The sequence below is a fragment of the Myxocyprinus asiaticus genome, chromosome 12, assembly GCF_019703515.2.
Source record: "Myxocyprinus asiaticus isolate MX2 ecotype Aquarium Trade chromosome 12, UBuf_Myxa_2, whole genome shotgun sequence".
Classification (NCBI taxonomy): Eukaryota; Metazoa; Chordata; class Actinopteri; order Cypriniformes; family Catostomidae; genus Myxocyprinus; species Myxocyprinus asiaticus.
This window is the reverse complement of record NC_059355.1, coordinates 10,967,995-10,993,168: the sequence shown is the minus strand read 5'-3', so window position 1 is coordinate 10,993,168 and position 25,174 is coordinate 10,967,995. Positions and strand designations below refer to the sequence as shown.

Here is a 25,174-nt window from a genome sequence, read left to right as displayed (position 1 = left end):
TTGTTTTGAAACGTAAAAATTTATAAATGAGAAATCAAGATGATTTCTTAATTTTTTTTTTTTTTTTTTTTTAAATAAAATAGAAAAACAAGCCTTGTTGTTTTTGACAATTTCATTTCTTTTGTTTAGAAATTGAAAAACCAAGAAATGAGAAACCAAGCTGATTTCAAATTCTTTCAATTTTTAAACTAAAAAACAAGATTTATTCTTGTTTTTGCCAATTTCTTAAAAAATTTTGTTTAAAAAAAAAAAACAGAAAAACAAGTGAACGCAATGTACACAGACACATTTTAACTTTTTTTTAAAATTAAAATAACATCAGTATTGAGTTGTAATGAACTACTTCTGGATTATGTAATCAGATTACAGAAATGTAGTCGATTAAATTACCTATCAGTCTTTATAAATTATTTTACTGTATGCTTGGTAATGTTTAAGTTGGTACTTGATACTTAATTATCTCTGCTTAAACACTTAATTAGATTTTCATCAAAACATGCAATAAGTAATTTAAAAGTAATCCGATGAGATTATATAAAAGATTACGTTACTGATTACAATTTCAATTGTGTAATTTGTTATAAACTGTGTAAGGTTTAATCAGTCTGTGTAATTTAAAGCATACTGTTGATGAAAAATTATGAGAAATAAATACTGTAAGATCTTAACAGTGCAAGATTGAAACATCTATATATGGAAGAAGATATTAGATATGGATTTATATAGTTCAATGATGAGTATCTTTGCAGTATGTTGGAGATGTCTCCGCTTGAGCTGCGTGAGTTTAAGGTGCTGAACACCAGCAAAATGAACCGCTTTAAAACGGGTCAGTTATATCACTCAAACGCATCATGTTTATACATGAGATTAGTCACTATATCCAAAACTTGTATGTAATATTTAAACTTACATCTGCACAGACAGTGAAGCGAATTAACAGGTGTATTTGAACTAAGTTACACTCTAGTCATAACATGCTTAATTTACGTTGCATACGTAAACATGTGAATACGCCGTTTCCGTAAAAAAACATGCTACACGCAATGCAATATCCTGAACTGACTAAACACAGAATATTTTTTACAGTCTCTAAAGCATGCAAAATTCACAATGCAGTAGGCTAACTTCTAAAGAGTAGCTAATACTTTAGTATATTCATTATTTGCTATTATTTCAGGAGCTCAGGTTTCCACAACAAGGGCAGTTCTAGAGTATTTTGTATTTAACCTTTTGTTTAGTAGTAAATTAAGAATGTTTATACATTTTTTCTAAATGGTTGAATATTAAATAAAAGTTTGGTCTGTTGAACTTGGACACGCATTTGTCATTTTGCATATTATCAACTACCTTTATTTTTGTTGACTAAAATTAAATGCCATTTTAGTCAGTGTAAAACTGACTAAAATGAATGAATATGACATGACGATATTGTCAGGAGACTAAAACTGTGTAAAAATACACACTGAATTTACCCAACAGTGAATTGCATTTATTACAACAAAACACTTTTGTGAGTACATTATCTTTAACAATGTTGACAAGTAAACATATTATTCAGTCAGTAACCGCTCTGATGAATTCAGTAATTTCAGACTGATGGTTTGTAAGTTTGTTAATCTTTTTTGACTGTTTTGTTAAAAGAATCACTTCATTACAGTCATTTGTTCATAAAGTTAATGACCCTAGTTGCATTGACTTTGTTTTTGGGTACTACCAGTAAGGACATCACAATAGAAACATGTGTTCTTTGTTTACAGGCAGCAGAAGGACATGCACTGGAAGCTTTCTAGCGCTGAGAACTACTCACGTATGCGGTTGAAACTAGTGAGGAATTACAACTTTGACCCTCACAGAGAAGCAAGCGCACTGAGAGACAATCTGGGTAAAGACACATGCACTCAAACAGTGTCGCCTGGAACTTGTCATGAGCGTTGTGTGGTATTTGGAAATAAACAAGCGTTTTGTGTGTTTCTTGTACATGTGTGTGTGATACTGCAGGTGTGCAGCACCCGCAGATAAACACTGAGTCACTGCTGTTGGAGGCCGTGAAACAGGTGAAGGTCAGTGACTTTGAGGACGACATCCTGGAACTCTTAGAAGAGGACCCCACATCGGCCAATCAGTGAGTTTCGTTGTAGACGGACAGTAGCAGTAGCCAATGAATCCAATGCAAAAACACACATAAACCAATAATGGAGTAGTGATACAGAATAATCAGTGCAATTAATTGTGAATACTCTCAGATTCAAGATTTCTGGAGCAAGATTAAGGTTCTCTATCTTTGTCTTTCTATGAGGGCTGATTCCGAGGAGGCAGGTCAGAAGGAGAAGTTGATGATCTCAGAAGACTGTGAGCTGGTCACGGTGGTGGACGTGTATCCGGGCCGTCTTGAGCTCACCACACAACACATCTACTTCTACGACAGCAGCACCGAGAAAGAGGAGGGTGAGGAGAGGGGAAGTGATGATATTAATGGGAGAGTGAGATATTTAGTAGTTTAAAAGACAGACAGTATGCAGTGAGAAGTCATTTACGTGGTGAAAGAGTTGATATTGAAGCACTTTGTTTTCTCAGGTGTTGGTCAAGACTTCAAATGGCCGTTATCTCAAATCAGAGAGATCCACCTGCGCAGATATAACCTCCGCCGCTCGGCTCTGGAATTCTTCCTCATTGATCAGACCAACTACTTCCTCAACTTCAAAAAGGAGGTCAGGAATATTTAATATGAGTCCAATTCATCTTTTTTAGTCTCTTGCTTTCATAAATGCAATCATCTTTTTTGCTATCATCATCATCTTTCATTGTCATAACATCATGTCTTAACTGGACTTGAGAGGTTTCTTAATTTTTCTGTTCTCACTAGGGCTGCAACTAACGGTTATTTTGATAATCGATTAATCTTCGATTAATCTTAGATTATTTCTTCGATTTATCGGATAAAAATGAATTTTAGTTCTTGTATTTTATTTAAATATGATTTTTTTTTTAACTGAAATTATTTACGGGTCGATTTACAGTAATGAATTCATGATTCTATACTCTCACAAAACTTTGAACAAAGCCTGAATCATGAAAAGTTAAGTTTGAATTTATTATTATTATTACTTTCAATACATAATTTTTGCCATGGTTTAAATTTACTGGTGGAATCAGACATTACATTTGGCATTATCAGGACTATCAAATATCAGGACCCTTAGCATTATTATACATTATATTCAGCATATATACAGTTTAATACAGTACAATCAACGCAGTGCAGATTTACTCTGGCGCTGAAAAGTCTCATCCCGGTTCTCACTGTATTACAAGCACTCACATGATGAGAAACGATCTAAAACACACAAACCGCACACTTTGACCTGTGAGACATCAGCGTGATATCCGTGAAAGCTGCACAATTGATTACATTGAAACCGAAAGCGTGGTATGATGTTGCACGAGTTGATTGCACTCCCTTTCTCCATTGCTATCGGTTTGATTGACGTGGATGCGCGCACGCTCGTTTGCTCAGTTAAGTTTTACGGAGACGCGCATGTGGTAAAATCAAACAGTTTTGCGAAATACACACCTGATTTTGAATTCATAAAATGTATACACTAGAAACAGAGTAGCAGTAAATGTAAATCATGTACTAGAGAGAAACAAACGCATCAAACAGCACAATCATTCTGTCAACACACCTGATGCAGCAACTGCTCCACATTAAACTCTATGCTTATTATGATCTTCTTTGAAGTGTTTATAAAGTGCTCTTGTGCGCTAGACATCTTGGGTCCTGTTTTTCCCCACTTCAGCTTGTCTCCGTTGTTTTTCAAATGAGTTTCATCATGCAACACATTTTCCACCATGCTGTAAAGTGACGTCACTGGCGGAGCTTCTCTGTGCTCGCCGCAAATAACCAACTAATCGATAATGAAATTCGTTGTCGATGATTTCCATTATCGATAATTATCGATTTTATTGATTAGTTGTTACAGCCCTAGTTCTCACTGAAAGCGAAATTCTATAGTAAAGTAACAAAATCACAACCAACAAGAATATATTTGATGTTTAATATGGAGGTCGACCGATTAATCAGTGCTGATAGTTGCTTTTTGGAACTATCGTTTTTTGACAAAAATCGCTCGCCTCTGGAGATTTTTCTCATTGATCAGACCAGCTACTTCCTCAACTTCAAAAAAGATGTCAGGAATATTTCAGTGCGAGTCCAATTCATCATTTTTTTTTGTTTTGTTTCTTGTTTTCATAAATTCAGTAATCTTTTTTTTTTCCTTTCTATCATTCATTGTCATAAAATCATGTCTGACTTGATAGATTTCATAATTTTTCTGTTTTCACTGAAAGTGAAATTCTACAGTAAAGTAGCAAAATCCCAACCAACTAGATCATATTTGAATTTTAATATGGAGGTCGACCGATATATCAGTTTTACCGATTAATCAGTTGCGATAGTTGCTTTTTGAAACTTTGGATTATCGGCAACTATCGGCGTCAATTTATGCCGATAACCGATAGTTTTAAAAAACAACCGATTAATCTGTTTTAATTAGTAAAAAAAAACAACAACAAAAAACATTTGTGTTTCTCTGTGACCAGAATACTTCATCTAGTGAATATAAAGCCTACAAAAAGCTTAATTTGGTGAAGTTACATTTTGACCTTTGTAATGGAGCCAAGACTCGGTCACCATCACTGTTTTTGGACTAATTCACGATTATCAATGTGAAATGTTATACAAAAAAAGACACAAATGTCAATTGACAGGTGAAAGCTGATGATCTACTATTGATGAATGATGATCTACTGTTAATTAATAACTACTCATAGTTTTTATTAGCCCACATGACAACATTTACCTTATAGTGTTTCTATTGTTATATATTGTAGACGAGTGTAAGAGTGCATGTTTTGTCTCTTGTGTGCGTTTGTGTGAGCTGGAAGCACTGACATTTCAAAATAAGAGTCCCCGGTGAATTTTGGGCTCATTTATAATTAGAAGTCCCGTGTTATGTACACTAAAAAAAATTGCATTATTAACCTTAATTGAATTGTAGAAAGTTTTTAGAAGTCATTTAAGGCCTTTCATTCAGATCAAGTCAGTTTCTTTGAGCCAACATAACTTAGTTTAAGATTAGGTTAAAGTACTACAGTAGTTTTAACTCAACTTCATAAGGTTCTTTTTTATTTACATGATTTACTAAGGTTTATTTAATACATTTTCTTATGTTGGACAGACTAAATTTATTCTATTAATCATTAGTATATGCCAGGTGAGCAATTGGAAGGACAGTGAAATAATCAAGTATAACTTGAAGGTGAAAGCCCTTCCTCAACCTGAGCACAAGCTCCATTCTTCACCACAATGATAACCACCAATGTCCCAGCATAACACACACTCTTTTTAAATACCAATAATAATAATAATAAAAACAGAACATTAAACATTAAAAAAAAATCTCTTCCTATACTCATTTGCTCAAAAATGCATGAATTAACACTTAATTTTGACACTTTTTCTTCCTATCCAGTCCCATGCAAAGCATACTGGGAAATGAAAATCCCCTACCCAGTTTCATCAATGCAAATTTAAAACCACAAAAAGTATTCATGTAATCCTGACTCAAATGGATTCAGTACACTTCCATTTTACAAATTTAAATGATAAAACGCAATGAAATCAAGTTGTGACCAAATGAGTTCATTTTAATGAAGTAAATAGAACAAACAGCAAAAATGTACCAAAAAAATTGCACCAAATCTTTCTTTTTCTTGTAAGTATTAGGATTTTGGTTGCACAACAAACACGCATTTGGGATTTTACTCATTTTGGACTCTTTTAGACTCTATGTCCATGCCTGTCACAGTAAGGAAAGACTTCTTTACATTTAACAAATTGATTTTAAAAACTATCAGCTGATTAATCGGTTATCAGCCTTTTCCACCACCGTAAGCCCAAAGTATACTTCGATTTTGACACGAACGCTAAACGTCTGCGTACAGTCGGATGTGAGCCTCTCAAAGTATACTCCATATGACTGTGTGCGCATACACAGGCGGTTGGCCCATGCGCGCTACGACTGTATGGGACACCGGACTATTTCTCTTCAGGAGTTTAGACCCATAAAGATGTCTTTAAAGTCCTTCAGACTCAAGTTATTCTTATGCAGGGATCTCCTGACCTCCTCACAAATGCGTGTTACCTTTGTCTCCTGTTGTTTACCGGTGATTACATCTTCTAGAGCATCTACATGACAACAACGGTTCAAATGTGTGTGTTGCCGCTTTTTGGACCCACTAATTATTGCAGATAGTTCCAGGCGCATGCGCATTCTGCTAATTCAAAGACAAGCGGTTAGAAAAATCGGACTGCACGCGTTCCGTGCTCGAGCACTCTGCTGATGACGAGAATTGCGTCTGACCGAAGTATACTTTGGGCTCTAATTATCGGTATCGGCAAAATCCACTCTCAGTCGACCTGTAGTTTTATATACAGCTATGTGCTGTTGGATTTTGGACAAATGAGATTTCCCTGTGTAATACGACCAAAATATCAACCAACAGACAAATTGTCCTGTCATGTGAAATTATTGATGGTTATGGCTATTTAGGACATTGTTTTACCTCTCATCTCTCTTGTTGCACTTGTTCTGTCTCTGATGATTGGCTGTTTGTGGGTTTGATTGACAGGTGCGCAATAAAGTGTACAGTCGGATGCTGCTGCTGCGATCTCTCTCACTGCAGGACACGCACTCACCTCAGGAGCTCCTCAAAGCCTCTGGACTTACACAGGTAACTGCAAACACAAAAATATTTCTAAAGGCCTTTTCACACCAAACGCGAACCTTCGACGCGATTTCTCTTTGCGATTAAAATTTATGGAAACGTTGGATTCTTGACGAGCCCTTCACACCTGGAACGAACATTTGCGCCGAATTGCGCGCCGACAAAGCAGAGCTTTTTTTTTTTTTTTTATGGTGAGTGTCTAAAAAATACATTCTTCGGCCGGCGAAGAAACGCCCTGACCAATAAAATTTGTCAGGAGCTGTTGCAGTTCCCAAAACCAGCAGAACACTTGTCGCTAAAGCACAGAAAGCTGTTTTGACCACCAACATTAAACGCTGAAGCAGTGAGGATGCATGTTTCATTTGCATCTGTGTTCTCTCTTAACATGTAAATGATAATACTGCATCATTGCCTTGCATCCCCTTTAAAAAGCTCTCTGATCTTAAATGGATTGTCTTCTAATATTGTTGGGGGTTTTTTTACTTTGCATTTAACCTTACGAGAGTCCTCTTATATCTCTAATGTAACTTATATCGCGGCATATTCGCCTGTACGGATCTTAAGTGTTTTTATTCGCCAAATATTAATAAAATTAATGCTGTGACTTACAGTGCACTGTATGTCTTCGTATCAAAATGCTGTTGTATACCAAAAATGTGGTATTGTCTCCTCAAAAAACACATTATTTCAGAGCAATTGTTAATTCAATGGTTCGTTGGGTGAGGTGTTGTATTTCTTGCATTTTATAGACTCTCTGGCCATTTAAATGTAGTCACGTTTAATTAGAAACATGTTTTGAGCAAATTTAGATACACATGCAATAAGATACAATCAGTATAGTTAAAATTTGCAACATCTGTTACAACAGTCATTATATGTGTGCTTTACGCAATGAATATTTTTTTTACTTAACATACATGTGGCATATAATCTTCTTGTCAAGTACCTCTTCTTCTCATGGACCATCATGGACTGAGAGCAGACCAGTTCAAAGGTGTGCTAAGCCACTTACTATAACAGGGTAGAATTGCTTGTCCATTAGCTCCACCTATTGTAAAGGCGTGAATGTGCCAACGGCGGTCATTCGCTTCGCTTTCTATGGGAAGAGGCCATTCGTCAGCGATTCGCCTCTCGTTATCTTGTCGCATTTGGTGTGAAAAGCCCTTTAGGGGCTGTTCCGACTGAAAGTGTCTTGTATTAAAAAAAAAAAAGTAAATCCCAAGATCGATGTTTTACTATATGCACAATCCTCTACTACAACGTGTGTAAATCACTCGCATATGAGACCAGATTTTGCGCTAGGCAACTAAAAATGTCTGTGATTTGCCAGTGGCTATCATAGATCAGATTTCGCTCACCAATGATTGACTGAAGAAGTTCAGCATCTTTCATTGCGTGTTAAAGAGTAAAAGTTTGGTTTAACTCGTTCCTTGTGTGTCCAAAGACGAGATCCACGCAATCCATTTGTCATTGAATAATGTTTCTTTTATTAACATCATTAAGAACATTTAATTCTAATCACGAATAGCACGGATGCGGTAAAGAAGCCATTTGAGTTCTCTCTCGTTAACGTGCTCATTTAGAGATGCTCTTTACAGAACTGCCTGTTTTCTTAAAGAGAAAGTACCGATTTTTAGTACATGTTCTACAAATCAATCACTTCCACTGTAATGATAAACTGCCGTAAACATTTTAAGGCGATTTGTTTTTGTTGACAGGCAACCTTTCTCTTTTTCTTTCATCAGAAATGGGTGAACCATGAAATCTCAAATTTTGACTACCTGATGCAGTTGAACACTTTTGCAGGGAGAACGTATAATGATCTGTCTCAATATCCTGTGGTGAGTGACGTTTTCAGATTTCAGTATGGCCATATATCTCCTATCATTACTGAATGTACTTACATGATTTCCTTTGTTGTGTTTAGTTTCCCTGGATCCTGTGTGATTATACATCAGAAGAGCTGGATCTGTCCGATCCACGTGTATTCAGAGATCTCTCCAAACCGGTGGCTGTACTAAATGAGAGGAACGCAAAAGATGTCAGAGAAAAGTGGGTCTCGGTCTCTCTCTCTCTCTCTCTCTCTCTCTCTCTCCCCCTCGAAAGCCCCACTGTTGTTTAGCAGGTTGTGATGTTATAACCATAGCTTTTTTTGTAGGGATGCACCGATTTGAACATTTTGGGCCAATACTGATATTTTGCCATTTACTTGAATTTTTCATCAGATCACTGTTTTAGTAAGGTGTTATGCATTAAAATTGTACAAGGTACAAAAGCTTCTATATATTGTGGCTATTATTTTTTTCTGGATTGTACATTTAAATTCAGTGCAAGAGTTTTTACAAAGTGTGTCACTAATTAGATAAACCATAAGTTTTTCATATTTGTGTTTTCAAGCTATTAACCAATATGCCAATGGTTTTAATTTGGTCAATAATTGGCCGATAAACATCGGCAACCGATACATCGCCACATCCCTACTTTGTTTCAAACCCAATTGAGCTGCCTACCTTGGTAACACTTTTAGGAATCATTAGTGTGCTTCAAATGTGAAGCATTTACCAAATAATAGGCAGTGAAAGTCTTATAAGATGCCTTGTTCTGGCTAAAATCTACTGAAACTTTTTATTAAAGATGATGAGAAATGTAAATAAATTGAAATTTTATTCTGCACTGAAAAGTATTGTTAAAAAAAGTGTTCCATTAGTTCATTTTCATGTTGCTAAGACTGAACGTCAGTAGAATTCATTTAAATCAGTCAATTATGAGGTTTACATGATGTTAGGATGCTGTCTTAAAAGGTAGCTGTCTAAGTAGGCTGTAGACTGCACAGAAGATTACTAGGGTTTGAAAAAGAGCATACGTCTTGATTTTTACAAGTGATATTGTGGCTGTATGCAACTGTTGGTCCTAACTGGTGTTTGTTTTCTACTCTGATCTGCAGGTACGAGAGTTTTGAAGACCCCACTGGCACCATCGACCGTTTCCACTACGGCACTCACTACTCAAACGCCGCTGGAGTCATGCATTACCTCATCAGAGTCGAACCCTTCACGTCCCTACACATCCAATTACAGAGCGGAAGGTAAATGACTCTTGCTGTCTTTGAGTTGTGAACGTTAGAGTCTGCATAGTACACCAAACTCTCTTACGAAAGAAAAATCATGTTTTACAGAAAATGTCCCCTTTAAATCAAAATAAAGTTGGCATAATATTGTTCTGACTGTCTGGCTTTGGTCTGACTGTTTGTCTATCGCAGGTTTGACTGTGCCGACCGTCAGTTTCACTCCATCCCGGCTACCTGGCAGACCCTTATGGACAACCCCAATGATGTCAAAGAGCTCATCCCAGAATTTTTCTACTTCCCGGAGTTCCTGGAGAACCAGAACGGTGAGCAGACACAGAACAGTGTGTTTTCTAAAACACACCAGAGTTTAACCTCTTCAACTCTGCGGACCCGGTACCAGGTCCATGGGCGCTGCCAGGAGCTTGTACTAAGTTTAGGATTACAAAATAAAAGTTCCCGGATCCGCATGTTAGGCATATGTGGTACCATTTGAAAGCTTAGAATCTCAACTTTTACAGAACTCCATCACTTTTGCATTTATGTTAAACAAACTAACAAAATAAGACCTGAAAACCGTCGTGTCGCAAATGAGCGCCACTTTTTGGCATCGATGTAGAAATATGTCGTTTATTTTGTTGTGATGACACCACAGTTTGAATGTTTATCCAAAGAATCACAAAGTGAAATATGAACTCTGTAAGACAATAAAGACAAATGTCTAATGTCTGCTCTTATCACTGCTTCTGTAAGCCCCAAATAGCCACACACTCTATATCAGCTCTTATATTAGGCTGTTTTCTTTAAAATGAGCCTTGTCTGTAAGCTTGCTTGGGTAAATAATCTAATGTTGTGTCTCAGAAGTTCAGAACAAAATATGCAGTCCAGTAGAAAAAGCATGATAAATCATTGGCAAAGTATATTCTCAAATATTGATGATGAAATGTTCATCATCGCAAAGCTGAGGCTCTCTGCTTTGCATTGACACCATAATTGATCCTCTTGACAACTCAGAAGCCGAGATATTCGCGCTTCAAATATACACTTGTGCTTATCTGCATTAGAGTGCCACCTACATTTCAGATCTGTATATTGTTATAGAAGGTGATAGTGGAAAAGTACTTTTTCCTAGTATTTACAGCCATCTACTGTTATGAAATGAGACTTTTTGCAGGGAGATAGAGCAAACAAAGAAGGAATTACATGCCTGCAAAATTAAGGGAAAAAAAGAAGGACTGCTTCCGAACAGACTTCTCAAACACTCTCCGTCACTATTTTCCTTACATCTCTTCTACTCAAATGCCTTTATATTTTATTTAAATATTATTTGTCCTATCTCTCGCTGTTGTAGGATTTGACCTAGGTCGTCTGCAGCTCTCTAAGGAGAGGGTAAATGATGTCATCCTGCCTAAATGGGCCAAATCCCCTGAGGATTTCATCTACAAGCACCGCAAAGCCCTGGTGAGTCCATTTCTGATGACCTCATCAGTTTTTCACACTAACCTCAATACAAAACCTTGGAGGAATGTGTAATTGAATACGGGCCTCTTTTAGTGTCTGTTGCTCTGTTTGTCACAAATCCTTTGCCACTTCTGTCCTATTAATGGCTAAAAGAGTGAAAAATAGTCTTGTGAAATGTTACAAAACTAGAACTGCAAAAAGAGATTCTTCTCTTGAGCAAAAAGCCAGATATTGACTGCTGGTCTCATGTTTATACTATTAAAAATATAGGAAATAAGTGTTTGGAAGTATATCACATGAATTTTTTTTTATGTGGATGATGTATCTCTCTCTATGCAGGAATCAGAGTACGTGTCCACCCATCTGCATGAATGGATTGATTTGATCTTCGGTTATAAACAGAGGGGCCCAGCAGCAGTGGAGGCCCTTAATGTCTTCTATTACTGCACATATGAAGGTATGATATGAAGACCAGCAAGCTAAAATTAAATATCACCCATTATTAAAATTTACAATTGATAAATAATGTCATCTTGCATTGTAACCATAGCTTAACTCTAGTATTTGTTGTAAGACCATAGTAATCTCAGGTATGGCTCTTCATTCAGCCCTCGACATAGCAAGTAAATCACTCGCATATGCAACCAAATTTCGTGCTATGCGACTAAAATATGTATTTTATTTGCCACTGACGAGGTAATATTCAGATTTTACTCGCCAGAGCTTAAAGGAATAGTTCACCCAAAAATGAAAATGTGCTGATAATTTACTCACCCTCAGGCCATCCAAGATGTATCTGAGTTTCTTTCTTCATCAAAACAGAATTTAAGACTTTTAGGATTTCATTTCAGGACTCCTCCTCTAAACAATGCAAGTGAATGTACTCCAAAATGCATATTTAGGGTGCATCAAAATAATCCACACGACTCCAGTCAACAAATAAAGTTCTTCTGAACCCAAACGCTTGATTATTTTTAGAAACAAAACAATACTTATATACTTTTTAACTACAAATGTTCACTTCCGTACATCTCTGTGACGCGCGCTCATAAGAGGGATGACGTAAGCTCGTCGGAAAGGTCACGCATTTTTTAAAGTTTTAAACATAATGTTACGACATACAGCCGGTCAGGCAGACTGTCGGATAGAGAGAGAGAGAGAGCGAGAGAGAGAAACTGCCTTTTGTGGGTTTGTTTGCATTTGAATTTTTGACAGTTGGAGTTTGAATTAACAAGCATTCTATTGTCCCATTTGAACATTGTCAATGTAAGTCTATGGAATTATTCCTACTTCTGATCATCTCCTGTGCGAAAACCGTAAGTTCAGTCAGTTCGAAATGACATGGCACACCGTTCCAGAACAGTCTGAAGGTCTGTGCCAAATTTGGTGGATGTACTGTAGCCTGAAAGCTCTCTATGAGGAGTTAGTGTTAGAAATTTTGGTCTTGGTTTAGGGATTTTGAAAAAACCCTAAACAAAGTTTGTATTGTTCAGTGATAGTTCATGATACCTAATGCATTGACTAATGTTAACAAATACAACCTCATTGTTACCATGTTACTTTATTTATTGATCTTTAAACGATTCTGAGTAGTTTTATAAGTTTGTTGTTTTGATCTGAGTAGTTCGTATTGAGTTGTTTGAGACATTTAAATGAGGTAAAACTGCTCTGTCTTGGGGGGGGGTTTAGGAGCTGTTGATCTGGACGCTATCACAGATGAGAAGGAGAGAAAAGCTCTAGAAGGAATGATCAGCAACTTTGGACAGACACCCTGCCAGTTACTGAAGGTAACACACTCTGATTAGACTTTGTTCACACATGCAATCTGTTTTGAAAATCTGATCTTTAGGGCTGACTGATCACACTAACATTTTGCAAGTAATGAAATTGGATCCGTTTGTTCAAACGGTGTATTCTATGTTCTGTGTATCTGCATAGGTTGCATTTAGGGCTGCTGAAAGTACTGATATGTCAGTACCAAGTCAATATTAAAATGTAACCGTACCAGTCTTTCTACATTACCAGTAGTTTGAGTGTATTTGGACATAGTTACACGTTACACAGTTATATGTGCTACGTCTCAGTTAATGAATAAAACTAATTGAAATCTGACACATTCCAAAAAAAATCAGATTTTATTTGGATTTCAAACCACATATGGATGTGGTTTGGATTGAGTTTGTAAACAACATGCTTTTTTGCTGTTCAGACTACATAAATTAACTGCGTTTGGGTCAGATACAGGAAAACAGTCTGCATGTCAACATGATGAATGGAAGACACAACGGTCCATCTTAATGCATACGTGTGTGTGTGTTTATGTTTGCTTAGGAGCCTCATCCTGTGCGTCTCACTTTGGAGGAGCTGGAGAAGAGGAGATCTCGTCTGGACTCATGTCCTCTCAACATCTTCGAGCACCTAACTGAGCTCAAATCGTTCTTCGTTGAGGTGACTGTTTCCTCTAACTGTGAATCAGTAGATGTTGCTTTAAGTTCCTGTAACCGGTAGAATGTGGCACTGACAACGCCATGGTCGTGGGTTTGATTCCCAGGGAACACTGATAACTGCATACCTTGAATGTACTGTACGTTTTAGAAAATGTGAATGCATTTGTAAGTTACAGGTTTAGACTGATGGAATTTTACATTTGTGTTTCAGGGCATCAGCGACGATGTTCCTCTGGTTAAAGCCATTGTCCCCAAGAACCAATCACATTCCTTTATTTCACAAGGAAGTCCAGATACTCTGGTAAGCTTTTTGTAATATCTTGGGTTTTATTTTCATCAGAGCACGTTTATATATATATATATATATATATATATATATATATATATATATATATATATATATATATAAAAAAGTTAGTATTTGTGATCTTTCATCAAATTGTAATAACTTCTCGTCACCTCGGAAACTACTTTTCTTTATTGCTGATGCAGCCTAGACCATGTAGGTGGGGCAGTAAATTAACCAATAATATAATAGCCTTACATGTAATATATTCATGATCTGATCAAATCGCAATGGATAAAATAGAGTCCCGTCCTATATTATTCCCCACTGAAAGTTCTGTTTCGTGCTCTGGAACATTTTATTCTGATTGGTCAATCGCAGCATTCTGCAGTCAGATATTTTTGCATTACAATTTCCTACATAGCTGTGCTTGTTTCATGCTTTTCGAATCCTTCCGCAGTCTCTTTCTTCTGACGTAATTAAATCATTTAAACTCAAATCAATAGTGCATGTCCATTTATTTATTTATTTGGTAACTAGCCATGTAATGGGATATCTGAAATAATGTTCAGTTGGGGTCCTGATCACCCTGTCGGGTTTATTTTACGATAATGACTGGCTGACTGTGCATTATGCCTAATTTATGGAAGTTAAGTGTGCTTTGAATGCTTTATGTTGATGTCTTTAAGGCCCTGTGAGAATTTCTGCTTATAAATGTGTTTTTTGGGTCATCAAGGTTACGCTGAGCCAGAACTGCCTGATGGGAACTCATGGCTGGCTACCGTACGACAAGACCATATCCAACTATTTTACCTTCATCAAAGACCCTACTGTAGTCAATCCAAAGTGAGTCTCCTTGACAGTTATCATCCTGTTTGTAGCTGTCCAATATACCTCTTTCATTTCAAATTCAACTTGCTGTGCATGATGAACAGTTGTTATAGAGCACATTTTTAGTGCTAATATTAGATAGTCAAATAGGGACAGGATAGTTTTAAATATATGTAATGAAACATAACACAATTTAATAACATAATAAACATACGTACATTTAAAGCAGAAAAAATGAAAGAAATTAAATATACTATTAAACTAAGTCAGATAGCTATAGATTCAGTTTAATTTACATTTATTTAAATGTATTGAACCATAACACAATTTAATAATATAATATCAATAAAGTAGCAAACAATTAACAAAGGAATAAATTAAAAAAGCATTAGATAATATGCTATTTATACATAGTTGTGTAGCTATATATTTTATTACATTGTAATTTAATTTAATTAAACTTAACACAACATAATGACATAAGCATATCTTTAATCTATCAAAAAGTTAACTAAAGGAATACATTTACATAATGTAAAAAAATATACTATTTTATATTATTTGACTAATAGTCAAATAGCTATAGATTTAATTTAATGAATTCACACAATTTAAAAATATAATAATACCTTTAAAGTAGTAACAAAAAATGTAAATTAAATCTATTTTAATTTGCTCTTTGACTATTAGTATAATAGTATAATTTCATTGTTAACAATTATACGAATAGTCAAATAGCTATAGATTTAAATGCAATTTAATGGAACATAACACAATAACCATGTCTTTAAAGTAGCAAAAAAAAAAAAAGAATACATACAATAAAAAATATACTGTTATACTAATAGTCAAATAGCTATAGATTTCATTAGTTTAATTTAATGAAACAACACAAAATTTAAAAACAAAATAAAAATACATTTTAAAGTAGCAAAAAATTAACAAAGGGAACAATTTAAAAACAATAGATAGATTTAATGTTCATACAGTGCATCCGGAAAGTATTCACAGCGCTTCACTTTTTCCACATTTTGTTATGTTACAGCCTTATTCCAAAATGGATTAAATTCATTATTTTCCTCAAAATTCTACAAACAATACCCCATAATGACAACCTGAAAGAAGTTTGTTTGAAATCTTTGCAAATTTATTAAAAATAAAAAACGAAAAAAATCACTTGTACATAAGTATTCACAGCCTTTGCTCAATACTTTGTTGATGCACCTTTGGCACCAATTACAGCCTCAAGTCTTTTTGAGTATGATGCTACAAGCTTGGCACACCTATTTTTGGGCAGTTTCTTCCATTCTTCTTTGCAGGACCTCTCAAGCTCCAACAGGTTGGATGGGGAGCGTCGGTGCACAGCCATTTTCAGATCTCTCCAGAGATGTTCAATCGGGTTCAAGTCTGGGCTCTGGCTGGGCCACTCAAGGACATTCACAGAGTTGTCCTGTAGCCACTCCTTTGTTATCTTGGCTGTGTGATTAGGGTCATTGTCCTGCTGGAAGATGAACCTTCACCCCAGTCTGAGGTCCAGAGCACTCTGGAGCAGGTTTTCATCAAGGATGTCTCTGTACATTGCTGCATTCATCTTTCCCTCGATCCTGACTAGTCTCCCAGTTCCTGCTGCTGAAAAACATCCCCACAGCATGATGCTGCCACCACCATGCTTCACTGTAGGGATGGTGTTGGCCAGGTGATGAGCGGTGCCTGGTTTCCTCCAGACATGACGCTTGCCATTCAGGCCAAAGAGTTCAATCTTTGTTTCTCATGGTCTGAGAGTCCTTCAGGTGCCTTTTGGCAAACTCCAGACGGGCTGTCATGTGCCTTTTACTGAGGAGTGGCTTCCGTCTGGCCACTCTACCATACAGGCCTGATTGGTGGAGTGCTGCAGAGATGGTTGTTCTTCTGGAAGGTTCTCCTCTCTCCACAGAGAAATGCTGGAGCTCTGTCAGAGTGACCATTGGGTTCTTGGTCACCTCCCTGACTAAGGCCCTTCTCCCCCGATCACTCAGTTTGGCCAGGCGGCCAGCTCTAGGAATAGTCCTGGTGGTTCCAAACTTCTTCCATGTACGGATGATGGAGGCCACTGTGCTCATTGTGACCTTCAATGCTGCAGAAATTTTTCTGTACCCTTCCCCAGATCTGTGCCTCGATACAATCCTGTCTCGGAGGTCTACAGACAATTCCTTGGACTTCATGGCTTGGTTTGTGCTCTGACATGCACTGTTAACTGTGGGACCTTATATAGACAGGTGTATGCCTTTTCAAATCATGTCCAATCTACTGAATTTACCACAGGTGGACTCCAATCAAGTTGTAGAAACATCTCAAGGATGATCAGTGGAAACAGGATGCACCTGAGCTCAATTTTGAGTGTCATGGCAAAGGCTGTGAATACTTATGTATGTGATTTCTTTTTTTTTTTTCTGTTTTTTTTTTATTTCTTTTTTTTTTTAATAAATTTGCAAAGATTTCTAACAAACTTCTTTCATGTTGTCATTATGGGGTATTGTTTGTGGAATTTTGAGGAAAATAATGAATTTAATCCATTTTGGAATAAGGCTGTAACATAACAAAATGTGGAAAAAGTGAAGCGCTGTGAATACTTTCCAGATGCACTGTATAACTTAATTTATCAAAACTAACCCAATTTAATAACTTAATAGCCATAACTTTATAAAGTAGCAAAAAATAAATTAACGCACAGTGTATGTATTATTCTATTATACTAATATTTAAATAGCTTTTAATTTAATGAAACATAAGACCTCTCTCTATCTCTCTCTCTCTCTCTCTCTCTCTCTCTCTAGGACTCAGAGGTTTTTGGCAGGGCCGTTCTCTCCAGGTGTTGAAGTCACAGCTCAGCTGTTTGTTGTGTCACATGACGGGAAGCTGCTCTTCAGTGGAGGTCACTGGGACAACAGCTTGAGAGTGACGTCACTGGTCAAGGGCAAAACTGTGGGGCAGCACATCCACCACATGGGTAATACAATCTCTCTCTCGTGACACAAATAGACACATCCGGACTGTATGTTCTAATTTTAACTATGAACTGCAGGAAAAAGATCTGCTAATTTTCAAACACAAATGTTCATTTTCTCTCACTTGGCAGACATCGTAACATGCCTGGCCACAGATCACTTTGGGATTCACCTGATCTCTGGCTCTAAAGACACCACCTGTATGGTGTGGCAGGTGCTACAACAGGTACAGTCTTCTCTCTTGGAAAAAACACCTGATCAAGTCATTCAGTTGACTTCCAGTAGATCTAAGCAAAATAAACCTCAAAGAAAGAAGGTTTTTATTTGTACATCAGAGTCTGAATGTGTCTTGTTCTTGTGTGTAGGGCGGTGCTCCGGTGGGTCTGTCCTCTAAGCCACTGCAGGTGTTGTATGGACACACAGATGAGGTCGTGAGTGTGTCGATAAGTACAGAACTGGACATGGCGGTTTCTGGATCTCGGGTGAGATGCACCTCTCACTCACACAATCAAAAAACGTTCACTCCACGCTTAGTTTTGTCATATTAAATATTTTAAAGGTGTCATATCATGAAAGCATGATTTTACCTTTTAGAGTATAATGATAATTAAATATGATGATCCCCTTATAGCTGCCTTTACATTTTAGGAAGGGGTGTCCTTGTAAGGAAACCCCTTCCAAAAATGTAAAGGTAGCTATATATTTTTATGTATAAAGACCCAGTTATAGATTATTAAAGTGTTGCAGTAAAGTAATTTAGAGGAACTAAATGCAAATTTGTTATTACTTGCTGCATAAACTACAAGAATTTTTTATTTTTTTACTGGTTTGATTGAATTCAAAAATATTATTTAACATCACTGAATCCACCTGAGTACGCTACACAATCGTAACAAATTTTTAAGTGTTAGATCGGGTAGAATTAATATTAATATAATATTGCAAAAACAATATTGCTGCGTTTCCATTGCTGTGTTCAAAAGAACAAAATTGTTACTTCCAGTTAAGTTGTAGCAAGGTACCCCCTTGTGGCCCTCCTGAGGGTTTCTGAACCCCAGTCTAAAAACTCTTGTTTTAGAGAATAAATTAAGGAAACAAAACATTTTAAACTGTCATACTAGATATTGAATGCCTCACAATTTCATTTTATGAATATGTATTTACCTAATTTATTTTTTTAATACGTTCGCATTCTTATTTTACGGTCATGCAATATTCGTTTGGTATGCTTTCCAGACTTTAAAGTGTCAACATTTGTTTGCCATTTGACTTAAAGGGATAGTTGATAATGATAATTATCTTATCCTTTACACACCCTCATGTGGTCTCAAACTCAAATGAATTTCTTTCTTCTGCCGAAAACAAAACAAAAACAATTTTGTAGGATGTATGACGTGTTTTTGTCTGTACAATGCAAGTCATTGGGGTTCAAAACTTTCAAGCTCTAAAAAGGACATTAAGGCAGCATAAAAGTAATCCATTCGACTTGAATTGTTTAATCCACGTCTTCTGATGCGATACGGTCGCTTTGGTAAGAACGTTTTCTCTTTATCTTTATTAACTTTAAATCTTGAAATTCACAGCCTCCTTGGCACTTCATGAGAGAAGCTCATGCGTACACTTCTACTCGCTTGAAGCATGTACAGAGTGCTGTACACAAACCAGACGCAGTGTTGCCAGGTTTGCAGTTTTATTTATTTTAAAATGCAGATGCAAGTTAAAATGATGGAGAAATGGGTTGAGGTTTGGTTTTGTATACTTTTAAAATGTACCGCTGTCCCCAAAAGATTGATGATAAACACTAGTAAATGAAAATGCAATATTTAATTGATTTTGTACCTGGCAACCGTGTGCAGCATCAAAGAATCACCGTCTTTCAATCGGGCTGCATCAAGATATAAAGTGAATAAGGACTTTTTGGTCTCTTTCTCTCCCAAAGCGATCATATTGCTTCAGCGGACCTGGATTAAACCACTCGAGTCTGATGGATGGATTACCTTAATGCTGCCTTTATATCTTTTTTGGAGCTTGAAAGTTTTGGACCCCATTGACTAGCACTGTATTGACAAAAACACTTCATACATCCTACATAATAGCTTTGTTTTCATTTCCAACGAATACCTTGTTTTCCCCAGAAGAAAGAATGTCATACGAGTGTGAGATGTGAAATGTTACAAAAGTGTTAAAAATTGCCCTTTTAATGTCTTATATGTGTGTTACAGGATGGAACAGTGATCATCCACACCGTAAGGAGTGGTCAGTACATGCGCTCACTTCGGCCGCCATCTGAAAGCTCTCTACCTGTCTCCATCACGCACATCGCTGTGTCTTGTGAGGGACATCTAGTGGTGCACACCTGCATAGAGGGCAAAGCCACACTGAAGGTATGAACACGCCCACTCTCTCTCTCTCTCTCTTTGCTTCTCCTCTCTCCCTGCACAAATAGTCTCATTGTTGTGCCCATATAATCAGATCCTCTGTTTTGTGTTTCATGTGTGCGTTCAGGATAAGAACGCTCTGCACCTGTACTCTGTGAATGGGAAACACCTGTGCAGTGTTGCTGTAAAGGAGCAGGTGACAGACATGTGTGTTTCAGGAGAGTACGTCGTCATTGGCAGTGAGCAGGGTTTCCTCTCAGTCAGAGATCTGTACAGGTAATGTCTCTGTCTTAATAATATAATGTGCTCCTTTTTATATATATTTACAGTATATGATCTTATGTGACTCTCAGTTCTATTCTAAAGAAGATTGTGTTTTTTGATCATGTATTTTATAATGTCAGATTTTAAGTCCTAACATCATTTGTCCTGACACATCCTCTCTCCCGGTTACCATGGCAGCCTGACCCTGTGCGTATCGCCGATGGCAATGCGAGTGCCTATCCGCTGTGTGTCCGTGACTAAGGAACAATCTCACGTGCTGGTCGGACTCCACGATGGGAAGCTGATCGTGGTGGGTGTCGGAAAACCAGCGGAGGTAAAAAAACTCCTTCAGGAATTACATCACCCAAAGGATGGAGGGCTCGCCTCTTATGAGTACCTTACGGGTTCGGTCGCCTGCACGCCTGCTGCATCTCAGAGACCAGAACACTTTCAGCCCTGGCATAATTTAAAAGAGAGATACACGTGCACACAAACACACTTTTACAAGATATGAAGTTCAGATTCATAAAGTACACAAACATCTAAATAGAAATGACAAGTCTAACCCTAACTCAAACCATAATCGTCAGGATTTGTACGACTTTTCTAAATTTGGCTAATTCGTATGATATCGTGTGACTGCACTCGTTTGAATTCCTACGACTTTCACTACAGCCAATGACGTCGCTGGACATCGTTTCCATCTTATACTTTATCTTTCACACACAACAGCTTCCTATCATGTTTACACAGTCTACTGATCAGTTAAGTTTAGATAAGGGGTTTGGGAAAGGGCGTAATATCAATAAGTATGTATGTCCTTTACGCCTCGTGCGCGGAACCCGCCCTTACCTCCGCATTAGACATCCGGTAATTTGCACGTGAAGTAGTGTGAGTTTATGTGAACAACATCGTGCAAGACCATATGAAATAGCCAACTCATAAATTATGTACGACTTTTCATGAGATCGGGTTGGTGAAATCGTTAAAAGAAGGATTTTTGGTGTTTTTGATGTGGTTTAATGCAAAAATACAAGCGTTTCTTTAATATTCCAAACAATTCAATGTGTTCCTCAAGGATTGTTTCTTAAATATCAACGTCTGTGTTTCTACATCGGATGAATGAATGTTTTGATAAGTGTAAGCCCAATACAAACACTACGGAAGTATGTGAACTCGAACGCTTTCAGGCGTCATTGCATTCTGAATTGTGTCTGAACGCAATTTATAGTCCAAAGCAAGTGTGCATTGAATTTTCACCATTGCCATAAGTAACACTAAAGCATTGCTTAATGTCTTATGTAATCTTACTGAAGTAGTGATCTTCATGCCAGAGCAACAGTTTGAAGAGAATCTTGCTGAGCTAGTTAAAATGTCGTCATATTTATGGCTAGCTGCCTGAGTAATGAGACGCACAGTTTATCAAAACAGACATTTGAAGGTAACTCTATCGCCCCCTTGAGTACTGACATTTGTTACCGTTACTTAAACAAGAATGCCCATTAAAGAACTGTTCTGACCGAATGCGTTCTAACGCTAAAAAGATCTATATGCTGTGTAAAGTATAGAACAGAAGACTGGTTCATCAAGGTGCGTTTTTTCTAAGTTACAATTATTTTAACTTGATACGGCATTTAAAAAAAATGTGGCACTGCTGCGCGAGATGCTGAAAAAGCAGATGCCGTGAAACGGTTGAAAATATCCGCAAAGAGCATGTTTACACAGACGGCCCAAAAAAGTGTTCAGTGTGAACGGCCCCAAAACATTCGCGTTTGGGTAATTGCTTACTTCCGTAGTGTGTTGTTGGCATTAATTGTTAGTTCAGATAAAAATGGTTTGTATACATAGTCAGTACCTACAATTATCATCTTATAATTTCATCATTTTTATTTAGGTTTGAGTTACCTCAGTTGAAATCTACCTTTTGATTTTGCACTAAATTCAGTTTTAATCAAACACAGGTGAACTTTTTTTTTTTTTTTTCACTTCCTCTTTACTTTTATCCTTCACTGCCCTGTCTTGTCCTCTCCTTTCCTCTCCTCCGTTCCTCAGATGCGTTCTGGCCAGATTACGAGGAAACTCTGGGGCTCCAGTAGGCGTCTCACCCAGATTTCGTCTGGAGAAACAGAATATCACACCCAAGACCAGCCCTGACCCCGCCCCTAAATCACATCCCTCCTGTTTGATTGGTCCACTGCCCTGTCAATCACCACTCTGTTCTCCCAAAATCATTGTTTCAGTTTGGAGGATGGCTTTCCTCTTGCTGAAACAATATGAAGGACTTTTATTAGTACAAAAAGCACCTGTATGTAAATCTGTGTACGTACGTACGTACATACATACGTGTGTGTGTGTGTTGAGCAAAATGGATGTGTGTTTATTTGTTGTATGTTTTGCTAAAGGCCTATAGTTGGAATGGTGCAGGCACCGTTTAACTATATGTGTCAGAACTGTGATGTTGACCCTACCCTGACCCCACCCTCTCTCTCTCTCGTTCTGCCACGCCCTTATGCCCCACCCCTTTGCTATCTGCATCACAGAGTCATAATAATCATCAACATCATTATCACAACAACATGTTCTTGGACGCCAAAGTCTGTGCTTTGTGTTTTATTTGTTTTTTAATGTAAGTTTCCATTCATTCCGATGCTTTCAGTGGCCTTGTCATATTTTATGACTTTCATAGCTTATCTAAAGTAACATTTCTGATTGTTTTTTGATTGTTGAAAAACTAGAGACATGCACAGGCTTTATTTATTTGCACATTTGCACGTTAACACAGGCAATATGTGGATGACAGTTTGCACCATTTTAGTTCTCACAATACAATCACAAAGACATTTTCACAAAGTATTCCAATAGATAAATACATACAATGCATTTGTTATTTTATAACAAAACTGACATTTGTGGGGTGTAAACGTTGACTTTCTATGTGTAGCTGTTGAATGTGTGTTCATTTATTACTTGAATTGTGGTGTAGTTATTTCAGTGACGAATGAAAGATAATTTTTTATGTTGTGGATGTACAGTATATGTAGCCACAGTTTTATAAACTGTTCTACAGTTCAGTTAATGGGTGAATTTCACAAAATCTGTCAAGAACATGTCTTGGCCATATTTCACCCCCAAAATCAATGAGAAAGTATATTTTACATAAAGAAAATGAAGCATATTTGTAGGATCTTTAAGATATGTTGCATCGTGGTATTATTTTCATGAGAATTAAGCACAATTTTAATTATTTTTGCCCCTAATTGTCATTTTGGTACCGCAAAAAATAAAATAATAAATAAATTGTAAAATATTTATACTCTTCTTTGTACTGAAAGGTAGTATTGAAAAAAAGGTAGTATTTTGCAGTATTTTTTGTATATTATAGTAAAGAAACTACTGTAAAAATACTGTAATACAATGATTTTTTTATTTTATTTAAATCAACAAAAGCAGTAAAAGAATACTGTTTTACATTAATGATAATCACCATTGAGAATTATGAGAGCTACAAACAAATACTTAAATGTAAAATGTCAGAATTGATTATCATAATGAGAATAAGGCGGGAAGCTGTGCTTACAGTAAATATCATGAAAATAGTATCGTAATAAAAAAACTCATTGGTCCTAAAAATGAGCTTCATTTTCTTTATGCAATAATTTTTTTGTTTTTCAGTTGATTTTGCGCTGAAATATATGGTGCTTTGATCCCGCCATGGAATAAAAATAAAATTAAATTCAGACTGTATCTCACAATTTTTACTTTATTTTGCGCAACTGCAAATTTATAACTCGCAATTCTGAGAAAAAGTCACAATTGCGAGAAATGAAGTAAAAATTGTGAGAAATAAAGTCAAAATTGCAAGATATAAAGTCACAATTGCGAGACAAAAAGTTGCTATTGCGTGATTAAACTTTAGTTTAGGTGACATAATTGCGAGGTGATAGCACTCAATTGTGAGAAAAAAAAAGATGGAATTGTGAGATATAAAGTCATAATTTGCTCTTATTTTTTGAATTTCATGGAAGGATCCGGCTTTCATAAAAATGTGACCTGGCTTCTACACACAAAATTTGTTTTGTGCCTATTTTTAAGATTTACTCGTTTCAATTTCATAGCAAAATTCCATCAAATTGAATTGTGTAATGTTTAATTAAATTAAATTTATAATACTTAAAAAAGATATACTATATATATATATATATATATATATATATATATATATATATATATATATATATATATATAAATATACTGTGTGTGTGTGTGTATATATATAAATAATATATATACACACACACACACCAATCAGCCACAACATTAAAACCACCTGCCTAATATTGTGTAGGTCCCCCTCATGCCGCCAAAACAGCGCCAACCCGCATCTTAGTATAGCATTCTGAGATGCTATTCTTCTCAGTACAATTGTACAGAGTGAGTTACCGTAGACTTTGTCAGTTCGAACCGGTCTGACCATTCTCTGTTGACCTCTCTCATTGACAAGGCATTTCCATCCACAGAACTGTCGCTCACTGGATGTTTTTTGGCACCATTCTGTGTAAGTTCTAGAGACTGTTGTGCATGAAAATCCCGGGAGATCAGCAGTTACAGAAATACTCAAACCAGCCCATCTGGCACCAACAATTATCCATGCGATTATCTAATCAGCCAATCGT

General features: G+C 36.7%; 1 protein-coding gene across 2 annotated transcripts in view; it reads left to right on the top strand.

Moving 5' to 3' along the window:
- Positions 1 to 24,826, top strand: part of LOC127448655 (neurobeachin-like protein 1) — a 103,277-nt gene extending 78,451 nt beyond the window's left edge. For both annotated transcript variants that reach the window (XM_051711349.1, XM_051711350.1), the window contains 22 exons: positions 1,758 to 1,882; positions 1,999 to 2,122; positions 2,297 to 2,445; positions 2,575 to 2,708; positions 6,691 to 6,792; positions 8,532 to 8,627; positions 8,714 to 8,838; positions 9,731 to 9,871; positions 10,046 to 10,176; positions 11,202 to 11,311; positions 11,651 to 11,768; positions 13,001 to 13,098; positions 13,643 to 13,759; positions 13,970 to 14,059; positions 14,781 to 14,890; positions 17,689 to 17,861; positions 17,991 to 18,085; positions 18,225 to 18,341; positions 20,082 to 20,243; positions 20,365 to 20,513; positions 20,700 to 20,835; positions 22,554 to 24,826. In XM_051711349.1, the coding sequence (XP_051567309.1) occupies positions 1,758 to 1,882; positions 1,999 to 2,122; positions 2,297 to 2,445; positions 2,575 to 2,708; positions 6,691 to 6,792; positions 8,532 to 8,627; positions 8,714 to 8,838; positions 9,731 to 9,871; positions 10,046 to 10,176; positions 11,202 to 11,311; positions 11,651 to 11,768; positions 13,001 to 13,098; positions 13,643 to 13,759; positions 13,970 to 14,059; positions 14,781 to 14,890; positions 17,689 to 17,861; positions 17,991 to 18,085; positions 18,225 to 18,341; positions 20,082 to 20,243; positions 20,365 to 20,513; positions 20,700 to 20,835; positions 22,554 to 22,655 (2,704 nt within the window). In that variant the 3' untranslated portion in view covers positions 22,656 to 24,826. The remainder of the gene's footprint in view (positions 1 to 1,757; positions 1,883 to 1,998; positions 2,123 to 2,296; positions 2,446 to 2,574; positions 2,709 to 6,690; positions 6,793 to 8,531; positions 8,628 to 8,713; positions 8,839 to 9,730; positions 9,872 to 10,045; positions 10,177 to 11,201; positions 11,312 to 11,650; positions 11,769 to 13,000; positions 13,099 to 13,642; positions 13,760 to 13,969; positions 14,060 to 14,780; positions 14,891 to 17,688; positions 17,862 to 17,990; positions 18,086 to 18,224; positions 18,342 to 20,081; positions 20,244 to 20,364; positions 20,514 to 20,699; positions 20,836 to 22,553) is intronic.
- Positions 24,827 to 25,174: the final 348 nt, after the last annotated feature.